The 21,608-nt window shown below is 43.0% G+C and overlaps 1 protein-coding gene across 2 annotated transcripts; it reads left to right on the top strand.

The window, feature by feature from the left end:
• The first annotated feature begins 1,890 nt into the window (after positions 1-1,890).
• Positions 1,891-20,183, top strand: LOC101166535 (PHD finger protein 20). 2 transcript variants are annotated; one of them, XM_011472932.3, is made up of 18 exons: positions 1,891-1,987; positions 2,835-2,914; positions 5,225-5,396; positions 5,544-5,628; positions 7,046-7,119; positions 7,201-7,435; positions 7,501-7,584; positions 8,631-8,690; positions 9,130-9,316; positions 9,395-9,504; positions 9,620-9,727; positions 10,303-10,371; positions 10,441-10,583; positions 14,353-14,452; positions 14,614-14,809; positions 14,882-15,098; positions 18,167-18,392; positions 18,593-20,183. In XM_011472932.3, exons 1-18 carry the CDS (start codon positions 1,934-1,936, stop codon positions 18,727-18,729), a joined length of 2,337 nt encoding a protein of 778 aa, XP_011471234.1. In that variant the 5' UTR covers positions 1,891-1,933; the 3' UTR covers positions 18,730-20,183. The 2 variants fall into 2 exon arrangements, with proteins under 2 accessions (XP_011471234.1, XP_011471233.1); XM_011472931.3 differs by having other exon boundaries at positions 18,167-18,415; positions 18,593-18,708.
• Positions 20,184-21,608: the final 1,425 nt, after the last annotated feature.

Consider the following 21,608-nt stretch of genomic DNA (forward strand, 5'->3'; position numbering starts at 1 on the left):
ACACCAAACAATGTTGCAGGACAGACACAGAAAGAAAAAGGATGCATATGAACTGACAAACGTTTGAGAGAAGTTAAACCTGAAGTGGAAGGAACCCCCACTAGACGTACAACCTACTTATGGTTTATTGAAGAACATGGAGTTTCATTCTCAGAGACAACCTTGCTCAATCTGAACAATAAGCTCTAATGGGATGAGAGGAAAGATGAACTCGGCTGGATGGGTAAAAGCATGGAGCTCCACTCCAACTAGGCCGACAACAAGATGGAGGTGTGGGGTATGGATTAAACTCCCAAGCTTAAGGTCAGTTTTTAGCAGATACTTTATGTGCTGGTACAAAAGGAAGTCTACATTTTTCAAGATTGAGATTTCCATGGAGGAGAATGCCTCATCTGATCCATCTAGATACTTGACTGGGGATGCAAAGCCTCAAAGGTGATGAAACCATGTCTTCTTCTTCCTCACCTGACCTACACCCGTTTGTGTGAACTTCTAAAATGTGTTGTTGTTTTTTTATTTTTTACAAAAACTGTGTTGGTCACTTACAATTATATCAATTTTTCAATTTTAGAACATTTCTAAAGTCTTTTTTTTATAATTTAATTCTGTCCACAAATAGTTCCCTTTTAGAGAGTGCAAACACGGGTAATCTCAAAGCCTAAACCCTCATTTTCCTTTTTAGATATTTAAGTGTGAGGAACATTAACGCCTGCTATTAAATTTAAGCATTGTTAGTGTTCATTATTTATGCTAATTCTAAGAAAGAGAAGACTAATGTGTATATACACTGTGACTCACAAGTGTTTAAAGATGAAGATACTCTATTGATCCCAGCTTGGGAAATTGGATTGTTGCAGCGTTCAAATACAGCCTCAATACAAACACACACACAATGGGTGACAATCAGAAGGCTGGCCACCGGATGTCAGTATTTATTCATTTTGTGTAGAAAGCAACGTTGTGAGCAGTACAGTCTCAATTTAAACAAATTTAGCTTCTGTTTTACTTTAAGATTTTTTTTTAAATCATATATTTTTATTATATTCATAGCAGATGAAGTACAGTAGAGAACATTGAATAAATTGTACATCAGTTTTTTTTACACGCCAGGGGACTTACAAAAGAAGAAAACAGCAAAAGTAAAAATAACTATGTAAATCTAACTGAGACAGATGATGGTTTTGGCTGCTCTTTGTTTGCACTGGAAAAAATATTGTGTAAATAGTGTCAAATGCAAAGAAATTTGGAGTTTTATTGCTAAACTTAGTTTTATGAATAACGCATTATTATGTTAATAAGGAGATGAATTGCGAAGAAAGCTCATTATTGTAATCAACAATACCAAACAGGATGTATTTTCTAAACCATAATAATAATTATGCAAATGTTTCATCAGTGCATCAGTGTGTGAACGTGTGTGTGAATGTGTGTGTGCATGGGTGAATGGGACTGTGACTGTAAAGCGCTTTGGGCCTTCGTAAGAAGGTAGAAAGCGCTTTATAAGTATACACCATTTACCATTTTACCATTTACCAAATCTTACTCAGAACCAGGTTGTGTGGTGTTCCATCTAAGGGACATGAGAGTAACGCAACTTTTTTACTTTTCCACATAAAAACAGAGTTTAATTTTTAGTAACTGTCAAGTTATTAAAAAAAAACTAAAAATTAAAAAATGTAAATTATATTAAGATTAAAACTATTAAACATAAAGTTATTAGGCGCAAATTAAACTACGTTGGAAATTGTACAATAAAAATACGGCAGTAGCATGTTAATATTTAATGTAACGTTACACCAAGCTAAAGATTTATAAGATTTATAGTGAATATGAATGTGTAATCGTAACTCCATATTAGCTCGGTCCACGGTGGTTTCGTCTCAAAGAGGAAGTCCAGTGACGCTTCAGGACAGCTGAGCATCTTGAGTCGCGCATGCGCCGTGCAATCACTCAGTATAAAGAGTGCAGCTCACAAGTAACCACAGAGGTAAACAAAATTTAATGCCGCTTTTGAATATTTAGCGCTTATTTTATTAATCTTGAAGATGAGTAAGCTTTATGACAGCTTTCGCTTCCAGAACAACTGACCGGTCGGCATAAGCATGGAACAGCGAGCAGCTGTCACCGAATCTTTTTGCACTGAGCTGTCTTTCACCTCAGCTCAGGCTAACAGTTAGCTGTGCTAGCTCATCTATTCCCATTCAGTTAGACTGGGTTTTCTTGCATTGCTTTACCGAGGAAACGGAGACATTCAGTTGTGCGGTTTCATGCTGTGACGTAGTTTACAAACGTTTGGTCAGTGCATCGACTTTGTAGCTGTTTTAAGCTAGATCAGAGCGCATTAGCATTGTAGCTGCTGTCAAACCTTTAAGCTAAGTTGGGGGCGGGGCATCGTTTTATCTGACAGCAAATATAACCAATCAAAAAGACCCCTGTCCAGCCAGATTGACCAATCAGCTGCTGCTAAAGAAGAGGCTCACGACATGTGCTGACATGTCAAAATACTTCAACAGAATGACTTTTCTGTATTTTGTCAAAGGCTGCTCATGTAGAAAAATGCTAAATAACAGTGTATCCTGTTAAAATATACTTGTTGTATTACCACGTTCCGTTAGTTTAGAATCAAAAACACACATTATCATTTTATCTTGTATTATATATATAAAAAAATCCTATTTTAAAGCAAAACTCAGTAAAAATGTTGAGTATTTTTGTAAGGGAATCTGCATATGTGGAGGTGAAATAAACTCAGGTGAATGGTGATGCTCAAAGATACATAACTACGGTAAGTTGTTTACTGAACAAAATGATAGATTATTCTTTGTTTTTGACAGATGAAGACTCCTCCAGACAGGTCTGGAATTAAATTTGAGGTTGGAGCTCAGCTGGAGGCCCGGGATCCACACAAGAAATGGTCTGCATGACACACAAGGCACTTTGAAATGAAATCTCTGTTCTATAACACATTTTCTGTACCTCTTTCGGAAGAGTTGGTAAACTGACAAAGCAGCTAAGAGTTTACCCTTTTTCAGCAAAAAATACTAAAAGAAGGGTCAGATTTGTGCACATCAGTCTAAAACCTTATTGCATATGAATTCAACCTTTAAAGTTCATTTCACAACTTTAAAACGTTTGCAATCTTACTTTCCAGGTTATTAGCAGCAAATGAAAAAGCTGATTAAATGATTGAAAGACATCTGCTGATACGCAGCCATAGACACATTATCAGTGGTTTTCCTGGACTCACTGGCTGCTTTGGGTCTTACAACAGACATCCGCTCCAGGTGACCAGACCAGGGCTGTTCTGACCCCAGTCTGACTGATTACTGCCCAGTGTTCTCCTCTCTTAACGACCCACTCCGATCCAAATTGTGTTCTGGGTGTTTTTGAAATGATCTTGTAGCATTTCTACCATGATAGACAACATAAATAAGGAAAATTTAGACTAAAATTGCATTTTGGGGTTTTTCTTTATTGAAGTCGTAGTGAAAAAAGGAAAAGAAATGCTGTTTGAAGACGGCTGTAGCTGTGACACACCTGCTACAGTTAGAAGGCCACAGTCTCCCTGCTCTGCTCCATTCTGATCATCCACTGTCAGACAAATAGATCCATGAACGTCTTTGTTTTCCTCGTCTGAGATGGACTCTGGATCTAAACTGGATGACTGGATAGCTCTGATATTGCTGCCATTTTTGTTGGTCCACTAATGTTAGGTTGGGGGTGTGTAGGATGGAGACTGTGTAAACAGATGGATGATGGGAAGTGGATGGGGGCTTACACTAACAATCCCACGTACTAGTCAGAGGTGAATTTTTAATGAACTCCGGCCGCACTGCAGAAACTACACTGCCTTGCAAAAGTATTCAACCCCTTGGATAAAAAGACAAATTTGTTTCTTTCAAAAGTCACTCATGGTTAATAAAATTTGTCTTTCCTCACACAAAAATTTACCAGAAAAAAACCTCCAATGTCAATGTGAAAACAGATTTCTACAAAGTAATGTAAATGAAACAAAAATACGAAATGAAATATAATTGTTTACGTGATTATTCGCCCCATTTAAATTTAATGGTCTGATTCAATTCAAGTCCTTCCAATTAGTGCCAATAGTCTGGGTGTATCCCAAGTGGCTGAGTTATAAAGCACCAGTCTACGAAGGGTCCAGATACTGGTGGAGCGGTATTCCTGGCTACCATTGCTCCATGAAGACAGAGGAACCCTCCAAACAACTCAGAGAAAGGCACAAGTCAGCGGATGGATACAAAAACATTTCCAGAGTTCGGAGTTCATTGAAATCAATCTCTGAGAAATGGAAGGAATGTGGCACATGTGTGAATCTGGTAGTTCACGCCGCCCGTCTCAACTGAGCGACCGTGCAAGTAGGAGACTTGTGGGAGGAGCCACCACGACCCCTACGACTTTCAGCTGCCGAGACAGGAGAGACCGTCATGTTGTGACGGCTTCTGACCCGGTCAAAGCTTTAACCATGTTAATGACAACATGGTTGTCATTGATCCATGTTTTTTTTTTTAAACATGGATTTATAAAGTCCCTGAAGAAAAACGTTTTAATTGGAAGTAGGAGAATTGAGTCCTTTTGTGCTTTTTTTGTAGTCACTCTCTAAACTGGAGGGGTGATCTTTATTGGGGAACTAGAAAGCCATTAAATAAAACTTTAAGCAGCACTGATGGCAGTTTGTTGAGTGTTTCCTGCTATGAAGAGAGAGATTAAAACAGTAAATGTTGCGTGTCACACCACAGTTTAAATCATTGACCGTATATGAGAACCGGACTGAGAGAGCCCTCCTTCCTGGCGTTCCAAATAGGAAGGGGCCGGTAATCCGGCCCCTTCCTATTTGGAACGCCAGGAAGGAGGGCTTTCTCAGTCTGTGAAGTCACCATTTTCTATGGTGACTTCACGCTCGCTCAGTCCAGTTCTCATATACAGTCAATGCTTTAAAGTAACAGCCTGACCACACACACGAATGATGAATGTTCTTCATTGATTCATTAGTTGACGTTTGTTCATGGTTTGGCATTGTAGCAGGTATGATCCTTGTTGAATGGATGAAATCTTGAGACTTCCCCGTCTCTCCCTGAATTCTAAATTCAAACGCTTCACAGTAATATAATACACTCAGCGGTGTGAAGCAGTGCTGATCAGCATTTGTTCATTTGTAGTTGAAAGGTGTTCAGAACCGGGCTCTTGCGTTTGCTCCGTTCAGGTACCCGGCCACCATCGAGAGGATCGACTACGAGAAGGAGCAGGTTCTGATCCACTACCGACAGTGGAGCCGGCGGCACAACGAATGGTTTCAGTGGAACTCGCCGTACCTGCGTCCGCTGGAGCGAGTCAGCCTGAGGCGGCAGGGCCTGAGTCCGCTGCAGTCCACACCGGTACACGACACACACAGCACATCCTCACCAACTCCACTGCAAGCCTGCTCATTCAAATCCTCTTTGGAAGCTTTTCTCACTGTTGAGACGAAAAAGACTACTTGAAGTGAAATGTTTTTGTCTGATTCTGCTTCTGTTTGGCGTCAGATGTTTGTCACAGGGACAAAGGTTCTGGCCTGTTGGACCGACTGTCGCTTCTACCCGGCTAAGATTCTGCGGGTCAACAAGGATGGTGAGCTGTTGGCTCTCTTACTCCCAGCTCTTTTAAAGATCGTCAATTATCTTACAATAAATTTTGACTCACAGAAACTTTCTGTTCTGGTGCTACTGGATCTTCGTGAAGCTTTTGATACAGTAGATCACCAGATTCTATTAGACAGACTGAGGAGTCTAGTGGGCCTCTCTGGAAATGTTCTTTAGTGGTTTTACCTTACAGATCGATACTTTTATGTAAGTATGGATACGTGCTCTTCAAGAATCCATGAAAGACGTTGTGGGGTTCCCCAAGGGTCGATTTTAGGTCCAGTACTTTTTAACTTGTATATGTGGCCTCTTGGGGATGTCATCAGGAGACACGGCGTTGACTTTCACAGCTATGCTGATGATACACAGCTTTACATCGCCGTGTCTCCTGATGACCTTGAACTTGTTAACACTCTTTTAAACTGTATCTTAGATATAAAGTCATGGATGGCAGAAAACCTCCTACAGCTCAACCAGAACAAAACTGAAATATTAATCATCGGTTCTGAAGACAAGAAAGAGATGATTTGACCACATCTTCAGAAATTTAAACTGTGTGAGAAACCTGGGTATACTGAGCTAAATATTATTCCACTCATTAAAAGGGTCCTTAAGACAGGATTTTATCATCTGCACAGAAGTGCTGATGCTTCTATTTTAGTCGTTTAGATTATTGTAATGCCCTGCTCTCTGGTTTACCCAAAACATCTCTTTCAAATTTACAACTTCTACAGCACAAGTTCTGACGAGGACCAGAGGGCGGAAACACACTACACCGGTTTTAAAACGCTGCATTGGCTCCCTGTGCGTTTCAGAATGGATTTTAAGACTCTTTTTGTCGTTTTTAAATGTTTTGATGGTCTTGGGCCACTTAATCTTATTCTCAATTCTATGTTTTTACATACATCTTGTGTCTTTTAATTTTAGCATCTCAACATGATTTTAGTCCCAGTGTTTCTTGTGGGGATCTTTTCTGCCAGGGCTTGGTCAGAGGTTGTTGCCCCTTGCTGGGGCAGCTGGAGTTTAACATTGCAGCCTCACGGCTGTGAAGTGGACCCCCCCTTTGTCATCCCGGTCTGGGTGGGCACTGTGCCGATGTTCCTACGGTCGAGCTGGCTCCTGGGATGAAGAGATTCCCAAATATGGTTTCCTCACAGCAGAGCCAAGCCTTACATTTCTTTTAGTAGTTACTTTTATTAGTATTCTTTGTGTGTGGGGTCATGGGTCATATGTGTTAAGGAAGGGAAGGGTGGGATTGGTTTTTATTGCACTATTGTGTGTTTTTTGTTTTTTTGTTCTAAATGTTAAAGCACTTCGAGCCGCGCTTCTAGAAGCCCGTTTTTATAAATAAAGTTTGATTTGATCTGTTACAAAAAATCAATTCTGTGTGTTGTTTTGCGTCTCAGAGTCCTACACTGTGCGATTCTACGACGGCGTGGTTCGGACCGTGAAGCCCGCCAAGGTCAAGCCTTTCCAGAGAGTAAGAGATGCTGCTCTCCCCTCGGTCCTCAACGGACGCCGTTCATCAGGTTTCGAGTTTTTGTCTCCGTTTGTGTTTCAGAAGCCGCGGGCGGAGAGAAATGCTGTGGGAAGCGAGGGATGGGAGGAAGGAGAAAGCGAGGAAGATGGCGAGGTAAAAGGCAAAGGATCAGGAGAGGAAGAGCAGACTAAAGGAGATGAGGGGGCTCAGGAGAAAATGGAATTCGAGGGGACAGACGAAGCTGAAGGGGGAAAACGGGAGCAGGACACCCCTCCCCCATACTCTGATCCACCTCCAAAGAAAAAACCGGACGATGGTAAGTCAGCTGACGTCTAAGCCCACAGCGTTGTTTACGCAGCTGAAGCACAGCTTCTCTTTCAGGCAGAGGCAGCGACGTTAAGGCTGAGTTGATCACAGCTGACTCCAACCCGTCAGATCCTCCTAACCCCGCCCACATCAACCCAGGTAAACCATTTCTCCACCAGAAATCTGTCAGATTCTCGCCTTTATTATTGAGAAAACTGTCCTATTTGCACAAACACAATGTGAAGTGAACTGTATAAATGAAGCAACGTCACTAGAGTGGCATGAAGATTTCACAATTTATCGCCTTCTATGTTTTGAAACTTAAAAATCAGCTTCCTTTGAATAATAATTCCTGTTCTTTCCTTATAGTCCAGTTATTTAGCATGTATAACATTTGTGAGAATGAGCACAAGAGAATAAAAACTAGAGGAAGATCACTTATACATTTAGTGGTTTGATCTTGGTATTACTCCAACTGATGAGTAGTCATACTTATTTAGATTAGATAGTTTTATCTTATTCAAGCAATTTTATAAATGTGTTTAAATAGAAAGTTTAAAATCTAAGTCTTTTTGCATCCAGCGGTCATGGGGACCAGAGCCTTCACTCTGAAGAATGCTTCATGTTTATTTACAAGGTGGTTGCTGCTGGTGTGGGACTGGAGGGTTGCTGGTTCGCTTCCTTCAGCGCCTTCCTAGCCCTTGTGCTATCTTAGATGACCCCACCCTTACTTTGACGTGTTCTCCCTACCATGACAAAGGTGGATAAAGGTGGAAAGATTTCATGTAATCCATGGACACCAGTGAAGATCACAAATCATTGAAGAACAAAGGTTCAGAGCTCTGTCTAGTGGGTCTAGATGACCCAACTCCCAACATTAAAGTGCCTAGGATAGCACAAGGGTTACCATCAGTCCCACTTTACAGCATAAAACAAGCAACATTTACTGAAGTTCTCGGTGGTATTTCTGTTTTTTACGTCATGTTCTCAGAAGATTTAAAGTTGAAAGTGCAGCAGAGGTTTATTTTGGCGCGTGGAGCCTGTTTCCCGTGTTTCTGCGGCCCTTCAGATGGATGCAGACGCCCGAGATAGAACATCACGTTCTGCATCAGAGGAGCTCAGTTAAACTGTCCACACTCTGCTCTTGACACGTGTACGTCAGTTGAAGCACGTTGTGAGCTTTTCCTTCCCTCTTTGTTCCTCAGATGTCCTGTTGGAGCGTCAGGCTCACTTACCCACCACACACAAGTTCAGCAGAGAGCCCCGTGAGTCCACATAAACACTGCTGCTCTATTCACACATCTGATACTTTGAAACTGTTTCATCTTGAAATACCGTACAAACTCTCTCTCTCTGGTTTCACAGGTAGAATAAAAAATACACTTTTATTTCATCTAAAATGTTCAAAACATTGATAACAACAAATACTTCTTTTTAGTTCAACAAACTGCTTCCAAATCGGTTTTATAATTGTTAATAAACCCTTTTTTTTGCATTCTAGGTTTGCATTTTGTTCTGAAAATCCTGAGTTTTTCTAACCGTATCTGTCCATTCTTCTGTGGTCTGAGGATGTGAAAAGGCTTTCTGCTCTTATTTGTGGACAGAGAGGATTTCTTTTATTTACAGAAGTCAAAATGAGATGAATTCTGAATTTCTCTCCCATGCTAACGATGGTTCCGTAAAAGAATTGTTTGGTTCTTTCAGTGTACCGGGTCATTAAGAACCAGCCCCCGCCGATCCTCTCTATTGAGCTGGACCACAACCCCTTCAAGTGTCCGTCTGCCGGCTGCTCCAAGTCGTTCCGGAAGGCGAGTCTTCTGCACTACCACATCAAGTATTACCACTCTGACCAGCAGCTGGACGGAGGCAGCGGCGCTCCAGAGGCGGCGAGGTCGGTGCAGGTCCCACAGGAGGAGCTGACTTACTGACAGAACATCCAACACTCACCGGATCCATTTCATTGTCATAGGAGGAAGCGCTCCTCTTCTGAGGGGGGCGACTTTGTGTCCAGCAGGAGAATGGAGAACCAGAGCAGTAGCTGTTATCGGGATGATACAGAGCAAAGCATCTTGGGAAACGGTGAGCCAGCATTCACCTACAGTCAGCCACAGTATCTATTCTAATGAATAGAGACCACAGCAATCTCTGAGGGGCCAAAGAGGACCCAATTAAAGATCATGGCTTCTGCTGACAGAGATGAAGAAGGAGAAAACAGGAGGACAGGACCGGAAGGAGAGGAAGCACTTCCTAAAAGTAAAACTAAGAAAGAAAAAGAAGAAGAAGAAGAGGAAGAGCCTGCCTGGTAAGAGACAGCGTGCCAACTGTGTACGTATGATAGATGTGCTCATGTGACCCCAAGAGTTGATTTGGACTGATTTGAAGAGAAAATGGAGGTTTTCTGTCAGCTCCAGCTTTATATCCTGTGTTTATTATTGTGATAAATTCAGACATTTATCCATTTGTATCAGAGTGGCAGCATTTCCTTTGTAACTTCAGTGCATCCACTTTGTCAAATATGTGCTGAATGGATGACATCGACTAGACTGGTCCTGGTTCTAATATGAAGTGCTTTATTGGTGGAACAATTTATAAATAAAAAAAAGATGTTCATACAAAAATTGGTCTGCTTTAGTGTTCAAACCTGCGTCATGAAGGAAGTAAAGGTGGCTCATTGGTCCAGACTGATTTCTGGCTGTGTTTTCTACATCTGCAGCCCCCTCACTCTTCTGAATGTACATTTTTCAGATTTAAAGTATTGTCTTGGACCCCTGACCTGGACGGATGGGAAAGAAGAAATTTGACCAGAGAAAATCTTCTCCTTTCTCCTCGTAGTGTCCCAGATTTCTCACAAAGTTCTCTGTTTTTTCTTCTCATCAGGATACGGCAGCAGTGATGATGACTGCACAGACAGGCCTCCCATCACTCTGAAGCTGTCTCACACTCTGGGTGGGAACTCACGCAAACATAAATCACTGAATCGGGGGATTTGTTAGAAATGTAGTTTCCTTCTTTCAGTGGACGAAGGCAGCGACTGGTCGACCCTGACGGCGGAGAGCGGGGAGGACACGCCCTTTTGGCCGGCTTCCATGGAAACAGATGACTGTGAGGTGGTGAGATGTGTGTGTGAGGTGGATGAAGAAAACGACTTCATGATTCAGGTATAACACACAAACGCACACCTTGTATCTTTAGCGTAGATCTTTAGATCTTCTACAAGTAAACTCTGAACCGCTTACTTCCACCAAGATCATTTTATTGTCGTCTTCCAGCAGCAGCAGATTCACTGTTTTGTCAATCGAGATATTTCAACCTTAAAACCTTCTTTTTTAAGGTGTTCATTTCTGACATGTTTTCATGCCTAAATGATTCATATTGTTAATCAATGTGAATGCCTCTAAAACATAAACCTTACAGGGCTCCAGACTAACTTTTTTCACTAGGAGCACAGTGGCCCCTAACTGAAAATTTTAGGGGCACAACCAGAAAATTTAGGGGCGCATACCGTAAATCAAAATTCTAACCAAATCTACTAATTTCCACTGTATTACTAATAAATACTTTAATAATAGATGCAGAAATTACAATGTGCTGTTTCAAATTCAGTGTCACATTTTAATCTGCACTTTTGAAGATGCAACAAGAAGGTAAACTGACAGTACCATCACTGTCATGACAGTACAAATAGTTAAGAAAACTGATGGAAATTTATCTTGGTGACACCAAATAGGTGCAGCCAAGATGCACAATAAGTGTGTTTGAGATCACCCAGGTGAACTCAACGCTGCGCAGATCACCTGGTGTGTGACATATATTTTTGTTTTTGCTCCAACATTAACTGTCAATCATCACAAAAATTTCAGGAGAAAGGGGTGGGAGCAAGGGGCAAACCTACCCGGACACAGCTGGAAACTGAACTGACTGAAAGCTGCCCTACAGGCTACAAAACAATGCATTATGGGACATGTGTCCTGATGGTTTTTGTAGTGGATGGATTAATCAAAATAATTTAAAATTCCAATTCATTAAAAAAGGCTACATACATTACAAAACCTTAAATAATCATAAAATATATAATAACACAGATCATACTAAGGGGGAGAAGAATATTAAAACTAAAAAGAATGTTAAGGACAACTCCGATTTCCTGTTTTCCTTCAGTCTTGCTGCAGATTCGCTTTCATCTCACAGCCCCCCCCCCCCCCCCCCCACACGATCCAGGCGAGGTGCCGGTTCATCTCAAACACGCCTATCTTGCATTTTCCTCACGTATTTTCAGTGTGTCTAAAACTAATGTTGTTTTTGCTCGAGCGTGTTTAAAGTTCAAGCCCCGTTAGCTGTCACGCATGTAGGCGTGGGACATATTCTCCTCAGCTGACCCGACTCCCGCGGGACGGTGTGTTGCCGTAACCCGTTTGATGCGCCGCCGTAACCGTAACCAAAACCTAAACCTTCCTCCGGTTCTGTGCGGCCCAGAGAAAAGTTCAGCACGGACTGCATGTATTTAGAAAATTACGAGCGAAAAGATACGTTCTAAAGGAAAGTAAGGAACTCCTTCATGTGGTCCGGGGAGGGAGGGGGCTGTCGGGTGTCCTGCTTTCAAACCCTGTCATTGTCACGCCCCCAAGAGTCATATACCCCACTGTGATTGGTTGGTCAGCTCTAGGCCCCTCCCCCTACACGCATTTTAGCCACTCACAGTGACTTATTCTTCTCACACGCAGTGGCCGCCTCACACACAGGCATCACGCGAGTGTGTGCTCGCGTTTCATGAGTATGTGCGCGAGTGTGTGTGTCTGCCTGCGTGCGTGTGCGCTCGCGTCTCATTGATTATTTCATTGATCATTGACGTGCCCCTTCCACGTTTAATGTATAAAAAAATACGTAGGGTGGGGGAGGCAAATTTACTGGTCGCACATGTGCGACTGGATGTAAAATTCAGTCGCACACTCTCAAATTTTGGTCGCAAAATGCGACCAATTGCTCGCAGTCTGGAGCCCTGCCTTAATAAAAGTGAATCTGGGATTTAATCTGTCCAAACCTGCAAGGCTCTTGATGAAGGAGCAGCTGCACTCTAAACTCAGTTACTAGTTTATTTGTACTGCTGCATTATCTACTGCTGTCGATGTATAATTGAGGTTTACGTGCACATCATGTAACATCATGTCTGCCATCTCTGGGTGGGTGGAGTGTCCCTGCCCCAGGTGGAGGAGTTTAAATATCTTGAGGTCTTGTTCACGAGTGAGAAGACCGGAGCGTGAGATTGACAGGCAGATCGGAGCGGCGTCCGTAGTTATGCGGTCGCTGTATCGGTCCGTCGTAGTGTAGAGAGAGAGCTGAGCCAGAAAGCAAAGCTCTCAATTACCGGTCAATCTTCGTTCCAATACTCACCTATGGTCATGAGCTCTGGGTCATAACCGAAAGAACAACGTCCCGGATACAAGGGGCTGAAATGAGCTTCCTCTATAGGCTGGCTGGGCGCTCCCTCACAGATAGGGTGAGAAGCTCCGTCACCCGCGGAGAGCTCGGAGTAGAACCACTTCTCCTCCACATCGACAGGAGCCAGTTGAGGTGGCTCGGGCATCTAGTCCTGATGCCTCCTGGAGAGGTGTTCTGGGCGTGTCCCACTGGGCGGAGGCCCCGGGAAAGACCCAGGACACACTGGAGAGACTACGTCTCTCGGCTGGCCTGGGAACGCCTCTGGGTCCCCCCAGAGGAGCTGGAGGAAGTGGCCGGGGCGAGGGAAGTCTGGGCATCTCTGCTTAGACTGCTGCCCCTGCGACCCGGTCCAGGATAAGCGGAGGAAGATGAATGGATGGATGGATGAATGGATGGATGTTCAGAATAAATAGAGAAAATTCCAAAAAACATGACGGCATTGTGTTGTTGCAGCAAGAATATTACTGTTTGGATGTTTTCCAGCACATTCTCAGGAAAAACATCTTCAGAAAATAATGGCAACATGATGTGACACACTATTTAGTGTTTGGTGTTTAATAACAAATCCTTTTCATACTGGCCTGGAAAATATCCACTTCTAATGGCCGGTTTTATAATACATAGTGGTTTGTAACAGCTCGGATCGAAAGCCATCGGAAGGGAATTGCTGTGAATTGTGACACAAGCCGATGACATCATCCGAAATTGGAATTTTACACCCATAGTACAGTCACGTGTGAATTGTGCCCTTTAACCTATACTTATGTCTAAAGATTAGAAAACAAAATGGCGGAGCAAACTCGTTGGTTCCATGTCCAAGGGTTTCGAAGACAAGGCCACTGTTACGGCCTTCTAAATACTGGAGGGGATAGACATCTTCAGAAAAACAAGTTTTATAAAATACCAAACAACTGAAATGCTGGACACAGTTGCATCAAGCTTGAACAGTATAAACACCACTCACAATTTGTTGCAGTTATCACAGATGGTCACAAATGAAACTGGCCGACCTCAGACCGCACGATTGATGTGACGGCTGATCACTATGAATAAACCGGGCATTAGATGGAACAAAGGAACGGAAGGACATGTGAGAAAAAGAGACGAGAGCAAAAAGGTAGATGAAATTAATAAAAGAAAGAAGCATATAAAGGGAAAGAGAGAGAAGGAAAAGTGCAGAGGGACAGGGAAACAAATGAGGAGAGGACAAATGGTAAAGAGGAGACGCGCAAAAAAGGAATGAAGTTAAAAGATGAAACTTGTACGTTGGAATCAAGGTTTATGAAGGAGAGGTGAAAAATGATCGAAAAAGAAATAGAAGACCAAGAAGAAAGCAGGATAGAAGAACGTTATCTGAATTGTCACATTGCAAAGGTAAAGAGGACTGCATGAACTAAACTCCACCAAATAAGTCTGCCATCATTGGAAAAGGGAAGAAGAAACAATGAGAAAAGTAAATGCTAATGGCCTTCCTTCTCTTTGACTTTGCAGTGTGAGTCGTGTCTCTGCTGGCAGCACGGCACCTGCATGGGTTTATATGAAGACAATGTTCCTCACAACTACATCTGCTACTACTGCAGGCAGACTGCAGGTGCGACTTGTCACAACGTTTATGCACAGATTCTTGTATTGCCAAAAAGATGGGAGTCATTTCCTTTGAATTAATCGGCGCAGCTGCGTTTTTCTGAAAAGGTTGCTGATTGAGGGTCCAGAGGTTGTCTGACGGCTTTCTTTCATCCCGTTGGCGTGCAGGTTGGAGGCGGGCTCAGCATTTCCTCTCTGAAACTGACTGGCTGATCTCAGGTCATATGTTTGGCCTCTCATGTGTAAAGGAGAACTACGCCCAGATCAACGGCTCCAAGATTTCCCACACCCGCCATCTGCTGGCGCACACGTATCAGATCAGTCAGGTCCTCAGTGGGCTGCAGCTGAAGATCAGCCTGCTACAGTGAGTGCAGCTCCATCAGAGCCTTCCCTTTGAGTCTGCACAGACGCACGCTTAGGATGTCTGTCTGCGCAGCTCCCCGTCCCAGGCCGACCTGCAGCTGTGGAGGTTGCCGTGGAGACAGGAAGAGGTGGAACGACACATGTCCAGCCCCAAAGGTCAACCTCCTGTGTGTTACGTCAGCAGCGAGCACTGCTACCAGAAACCTGGAGCATCATGGGAAAAAGCAGAAGAGCAGAATGAGGAAAGACGAACAACATCAGTCAAGGAGGAGGCTGACACTGACGAGAAGGTAGGGCTGAGACCACAACGCTACCCAGAACTTCAATCTGAATTCTAGATGTCACTATGTCTTTGCTTAAAATGAATTTAAAGATGGCCCGGTAATGTCTGCAGAGGACTGCAACTGAAGGCTCAAAATGAGATGAAGAACAAACCCTTGTTTACACACACCAGCAGCTTTATTAGGTCCACCTTGCTAGTACCAGGTTGGACCTCTTTTGCCTTCAGAACTGCTTTAATCCTAGATGTCATAGATTCAATAAGGTACTGGAAACATTTCTCAGAGAGTTTGGTCCATATTGACATGACAACATCACACAGTTGCTGCAGATTTGTTGGCTGAACGTCCATGATGCCAATCTCTCGTTCCACCACATCCCAAAGGTTCTCTGTTGGATTGATATCTGGTGACTGTGGAGGCCATTTGAGTCCAGTGAACTCATTGTCATGTTCTAGAAACCAGTCTGAGATGATTCCACCTTTATGACATGGCGCCTTATCCTGCTGGAAGTAGACATCAGTAGATGGTCCACTGTGGTCATTATGGGATGGACGTGGTCAGCAACAATACTCTGTGGTGTTGGAACCATGCTCAGTTGGTATTGGGGGGGCCCAAAGTGTGCCATTAAAAAATACCACACCATTACACTACCAGCCTGAACCGTTGGTACAAGGCAGGATGGATCCATGCTTTCGTGTTGTTGACGCAAAGTTCTGACCCTACCATCTGAAGGTAGCAGCAGAAATGGAGACTCATCAGACCAGACAATGTTTTTCCATCTTCTATTGTCCAGTTTTGGTGAGTCAGTGTGAATTATAGCCTCAGTTTCCTGTTCTTAGCTGACAGGAGTGACACCCAGTGTGGTTTCCTGCTTCTGTACACCATCTATCTCCAGGTTGGACATGTTGTGTGTTCAGAGATGCTCTTCCGCAGACCTCGGTTGGAACCAGTGGTTCTTTGACTTCCTGTTGTCTTTCTATCAGCTGGAACCAGTCATTCTCCTCTGACCTCTGGCATCAACAAGGCATTTCTGCCCACAGAACTGCTACTCACTGGATATTTTCTCTTTTCCAGTTGTGGTTGTGGGTGAAAATCCCAGTAGATCAGCAGTTTCTAAAATCCTTAGACCAGCCTGTTTGGCACCTACAACCATGCCACATTCAAAGTCACTTCAACCACCTTTCTTCTTTGTTCTGATGCTCAGTTTGAACTGCAGCAGATTGTCTTGACCATGTCTACATGCCTAAATGCACTTAGTTGCTGCCATGTCATTGGCTGATTAGACATTTTTATTGAAAGTCAGGCTGGGGGTTAAATGACGAGCTTCACACAGAATAAGAAAAAAAAGTCTGTCAGTGAGGAAAAAAAGATAAAGAAGTCTGGTGTAAAGTCACAACACATCAGTTGAAGTGGCAGAAAGCTGTTGCCATGAAACCACTGATGAACGGTTTGATTCTGCTTCTGCTGAAGGTGGAGCTATTTTTGATTCTGCTGTTCTCAGAGGCTGAAGTTACAGAGGACTGTGAGTTTTCACAGGAAGCTTGTTCGCTGAAATTGTCTGCACTGTTACTCTAAAGGCTGTTTCAAACTCACACTGCTCCAGGCTGTTTCATGGATATTGAATTTGTGCAGACAGTCAGGGAAATCTGTAGATTTAATCTGATAAAGTCCCCCTGTGGACAGTCAGAGGATGGTGAAGGAGGTTACCCGGGTCAGACATGACATTTAACCCTGTCAGGTGAAACGAATGACTCTGATTTTCTCTGGACCACGTTGCCTGAAAATGAGTGGATGAGAACGGCAAGTAAACATTTTATGATCAGCGTTTATGTCGCATTCAAAATAATAGGTATTTGTTTGGGTGAGTTTAAAAGAGTTCAAACTGAGATAGTAACTCAACATGGTCCCTCTGTGTTCTGGAAAAGCCAGTGTGGACCTGGAAGTCTGTTCTGGGAATCAAAATCTAAGTTATTGAAGCCCTAACCGTGTAAGAGAGTTCAACCAATACTCCAACCTCACATTCAGGAACAGCTGTGCAGTTGAATCCTGGTCGTTGAACAGTGGACCAGCTCTACACCCTCTATGCCAGTAGTGTCAAACTCCAGGCCTCGAAGGCCAGCCTCCAGCTTGTTTTCCAGAAATCCTGCCTTATCTGCTGATTACCTGGATCAGGTGTACTTAGCCAGTAAGGAGCTTCAGTAGCAGGTTGGTTAGAAAACATGTAGAACACTGGCCCTCAAGGCCTGAGTTTGATATCCCTGCTCTACAGGGTGCTGGAAGGTTCGCTCATCCAATCCAAATGTGTCTTGTGGATTTGGAGAAGGTGTTCAACTACGTCCCCTGTGGTGTCCTGTGGAGGGTCCTTCGGGAGTATGGAGTCTGGGGAGTCTTACTGAGGGCTGTCCGATCTCTGTATGTCCAGAGCAGGAGCTTGGACATAAAAGTACTACTGCCGGCAGTAAGTCTGACCTGTTCCCGGTGCATCTTGGACACCGGCAGGGCTGCCCTTTACCACCGGTTCTGTTCATAGTCTTTATGGACAGATTTTCTCCAACTAGGAACTGGAAGGGGTCTGGTTTGGGGATCATAGGATTTCATCTCTGCTCTTTGCAGATGATGTTGTCCTGTTGGTGTCATCGAGCCAGGACCTCCAGCATGGATGGTCAGCACCGTCCAGTCTGAGGCCATTGTTCTTGACTAGAGAAAGGTAGTTTTCCCTCTCTGGGTGGGTGGAGAGCTCTTGCCCCAGGGAGAAGTTTAGATATCTTAGGGTCTTGTTCACAAGTGAGGGAAGATCGGAGTGTGACATCGACAGGCAGTTTGGTGCAACAGATGCTGTTATGCAGTCGTTGTACCGGTCTGTGGAGAAGAGAGAGCTGAGCCAAAAAACAAAGCTCTCAATTTACTGGTTGATCTTCATTTCAGCACTGCCGTCGTAGTGGGTTCAATAGCTGGCAACTTGTGTTTCCCACCTTCGTCCAACAGTAACCTGGACAGCCCCAGCTGTATACGAAAATGGATGGATGGACAAAAATCCCCTTCTTCAAAAGCCTTCATGAACATTATTCTTTCTGCAGGAAACGAACCCCGAAGATGTCGCCCAGCAGTTGTGTGACACCACGACACACTCATATGTGAACAACAACCTCAGCATCAAACAGGAGGCCCTCCCACATGTGGAGATCGGACCCCCCACACACTCTGCCTCTGTGAGCGAGTGCCAGCTGAACCTGCTGGACCACGTCGAGTTCCTTCACCAGCAGATCAGCTCCAGGATGGACCTGATAGAGCGAGAGCTGGATGGTAACACAAACACACACAGCCAGGTCTGCATAGTCACACCAGAGCAGTTCTGTCTTTGTCTGCAAAACACGATGAGAAATCCACAGAAACACTTTAAACCCGTCTGACAGTCAGTTGTTTTTTTACGTGTTCACCTGAAAACCACAGTGTTTCTGTCAGTGAGGGAGATCATTTTGAACAGATGTTCCTGTGTTCTGCAGTGTTAGAGTCGTGGTTGGACCACTCAGGCGAGCTGGAGCCTCCGGACCCGTTGTCCCGCCTCCCGCAGCTCAAACTGAGAATCAAGCAGCTGCTGAGCGACCTGTGTGTGGTGAGGCACCTGTCGGTGTGTCACTGACTCCCTCTGACCCGCAGTGTCACGCCGTGTCACGCCGTGTCACGCCGTGCCCGTGCGTGCGTGAGTAGGGGATGTAAAAATGGATTTAAAAATAAAGACATTCAATAAAACGTTCTCACTGCACGAGAGCGCCCTCTGGAGACGAGGGCAAACACAACACGGAGAGGAGGAGAATGTTTTTTAGAGTTTGAAACGTTCCGGCAGCAGAGTGGAGACGGGTTGGATCCTTTGCCGTGTCTGGTTTTTGATACCTGGGCTACCGCAGGATGAGTTTTATCATCAGCTGAGAGCTCAGAGCGCTAAACGCTGTTCTGTGTTAGTTTATGTCAACAGATTGTAGCATTTGACAGACGCACACAACAGACAGCAGGAAGAGGGATAATTTTATAATTTTGTTATTTCTCAACCACATTTTTTTAAATAATTGCACTAATATTAGTAATACTGCTTAATATACTCTGTTTTGTAATTAACAAAATAAACTTTTTGAGAGTTTTAAGGTTTGCTGAAATAGACATGATGACTCACACTGAGCTTCTCTGTCTTCATGCTCACCACCATGCTGAGTTTCCTTCATCATTTCATTCATTTATTATCAGAGACAATGTCCAAGCAGCCACAAATCCTAGTGACTAAAGGATGGACAGACTCCATGTCTGAAAACTGACGCCAACGTGAGGAGAGATTCAGAAAACGGTCTTAACCGGTGGAGTTTCATAGTGCATTTATCCACTTACGTTCTGTGGACTGACGCTGGATTTGATGGCTTGAGTTTTTATTTGAAGATGATGGCTTTAGCCAGTTATATACTGTGTAGGATTCATATTTATTAGCTTTTAAGTCATGTTGCTTTTAGAAATGTCTTCTTTTGTGTTTTTCTCATCTTTGTTTCTTCCATCAGTCCTTTTCTCAGCGTTTGGATGTTACTCAGTGACTATGCCGTCTCCAACCGCTAAATTCAGCTGGATTCAGATTAAGTTTTGGACTTTTGCAGGTGTGCTGCTTGCCAAAATCCACAAGGATCTAGTCCTGGTTGTTAAAGTCCAAGCAGCTTTCACTTTTGTTTTTCTTTCTTTCTTTCCTGTCTGAGGACGTAACATTTCTTCAAAGCTGTGGTTTGTTTGGAACTATTGTTTGAATCTATGTTGGAGTTTCACTTTCAAACAAAGTCTCCTTTATTCCAATTTTCCTGAAACATGTATAAATATCTATGTACACATTTAATTTTCTTTAGGCCCAGTCAGGTCATAGTTAAAGGACTGTTGCGTCTCCTGACCAGTAGCACAGTTCAGTCCAGTTCCGTTACTGTTCGGATCCAGAAAGCCACAGTTACGCAATCACAAGAGGGACAAACCATTTATAGGACACGCTTCAGTTTCTATCTTTTTTTCCCCCTTGAAACTCTGATTTAAGTTTCATTTTCTTGGCTTTAATAAAGTTGTAAAATACCGTACACATCAGTCTCAGTTCTGTTTTTCTTCCACTATTCTGAAAACTTGTGAACTTATATCAAAAATGTAATATAACTACTGGTTTTTAACCCCATTTATATCATATTTGATACACACGTTTTTGAGACCCCTAACTCATTAGCACGATCCAAACTTTCCTTAAGCCCCAGTCGTTCCAACTCGGACCACGTTTTCTGCCTTGTAGTTCATTATCATTCCACCAGGGGCAGTAGAAGGGCTTTTCCTGCTCGTTCCAAAATGGCTGCTTCCGTGAAATCTTCGTAAATACTTTTGGTGGGAAAAGTTTTGCTTATTTTTGAGAAAAACTCATCGTTATTTTTTTTAATGTACTTACAGTAATAAAAGAATACGAAAGGTGTTGACAACTCATTCTGCATACAACTTGTTAAAAATGTAAACTTGAGACTGTGAGTAAATAAGCAACTTTTTTCCTGGACACGTAAATATTTTTGCATCTGAAATTAACATTTTTGTGAGCATACTAAACATACTAAATCACCTAACGTATCATTACTGATATGTCTCATAAAAAATGATATTGCAAAATGTTCATGTAAATTTATTTCATCAGAGGGTTTAGAAAACTTCTTAATTCCAAATCATTAGAAATTTCTATCCGCTGTATGCTTTACAGGGTTAACATTTTAACCATTTTAACATTTCTCTTTCCAAAGTGAGTGTGGGCTATTCAGCAGTGCAATGTGTTTTCAGAACTCTTCAGACTAAAGGTAGTTTTTGTGGCAGATCTCATCATGTTCAGAGCATACAGTCAGTCAGCAAAGTATTTAAAGAAACTGGTGGAATCACTGTACAAATCAAAGACTTCTTTGTGATGCACTACAATGCATAAACTCGATCTTAAAAAAGCAAAAAGACATTTCAAAAAATGTTTTCTTTTTCTTGCAAGAAAACTAATCTTACCAAAAAAAAAAAGTCTTTCAATAGCTAAATAATTTGAGTTTAAGAAAACGTGTCTAGTGACAAGAATATGTTTCTTAAAATAAGAATTCTCGGTAAGACCCTCTTTCTTACCCCATTGCCAGATTTATTTTTCTTCTTAGAAATCCACATCTTTAGAATTGTTGACTTACTTCTAGGGTGTTTGTTCTCAAAGTCTGGTTTCTGACTCTCAGACACAACACTCCTTTACTAATCTCCATGGTTTTGGCTTGACATTACTGAAAGGTTCCGGGAGTACTTGGAGAAAATTCAGTCTGTTAACCCAGTACTCATGCCGTCTGCAGATTCAAACTAGACCTTTGGAGTGCAAAAACAGAAGCCATATTTGAACATGCTCCAGGAGCACTGCCGTGTCCTGTGGACCGAGATTGATTTGAGTGGGGCGAGTGTCTGTGGTCAGACGAGTCAAAACACGAGAATATCGAACGAAACAGCCAAACATGCAAA

Source organism: Oryzias latipes, chromosome 7 (genome assembly GCF_002234675.1).
Source record: "Oryzias latipes chromosome 7, ASM223467v1".
Taxonomy (NCBI): domain Eukaryota; kingdom Metazoa; phylum Chordata; class Actinopteri; order Beloniformes; family Adrianichthyidae; genus Oryzias; species Oryzias latipes.

Bases quoted from the DNA above. Each gene is read 5' to 3' on its own strand.
- LOC101166535 (XM_011472932.3), top strand. From the start codon at position 1,934: ATGCGCCGTGCAATCACTCAGTATAAAGAGTGCAGCTCACAAGTAACC. The intron at 5,629-7,045 runs GTGAGCTGTTGG...TTTGCGTCTCAG, and splicing joins TCTGCGGGTCAACAAGGATG to AGTCCTACACTGTGCGATTC. The intron at 7,436-7,500 runs GTAAGTCAGCTG...CTTCTCTTTCAG, and splicing joins AAAGAAAAAACCGGACGATG to GCAGAGGCAGCGACGTTAAG.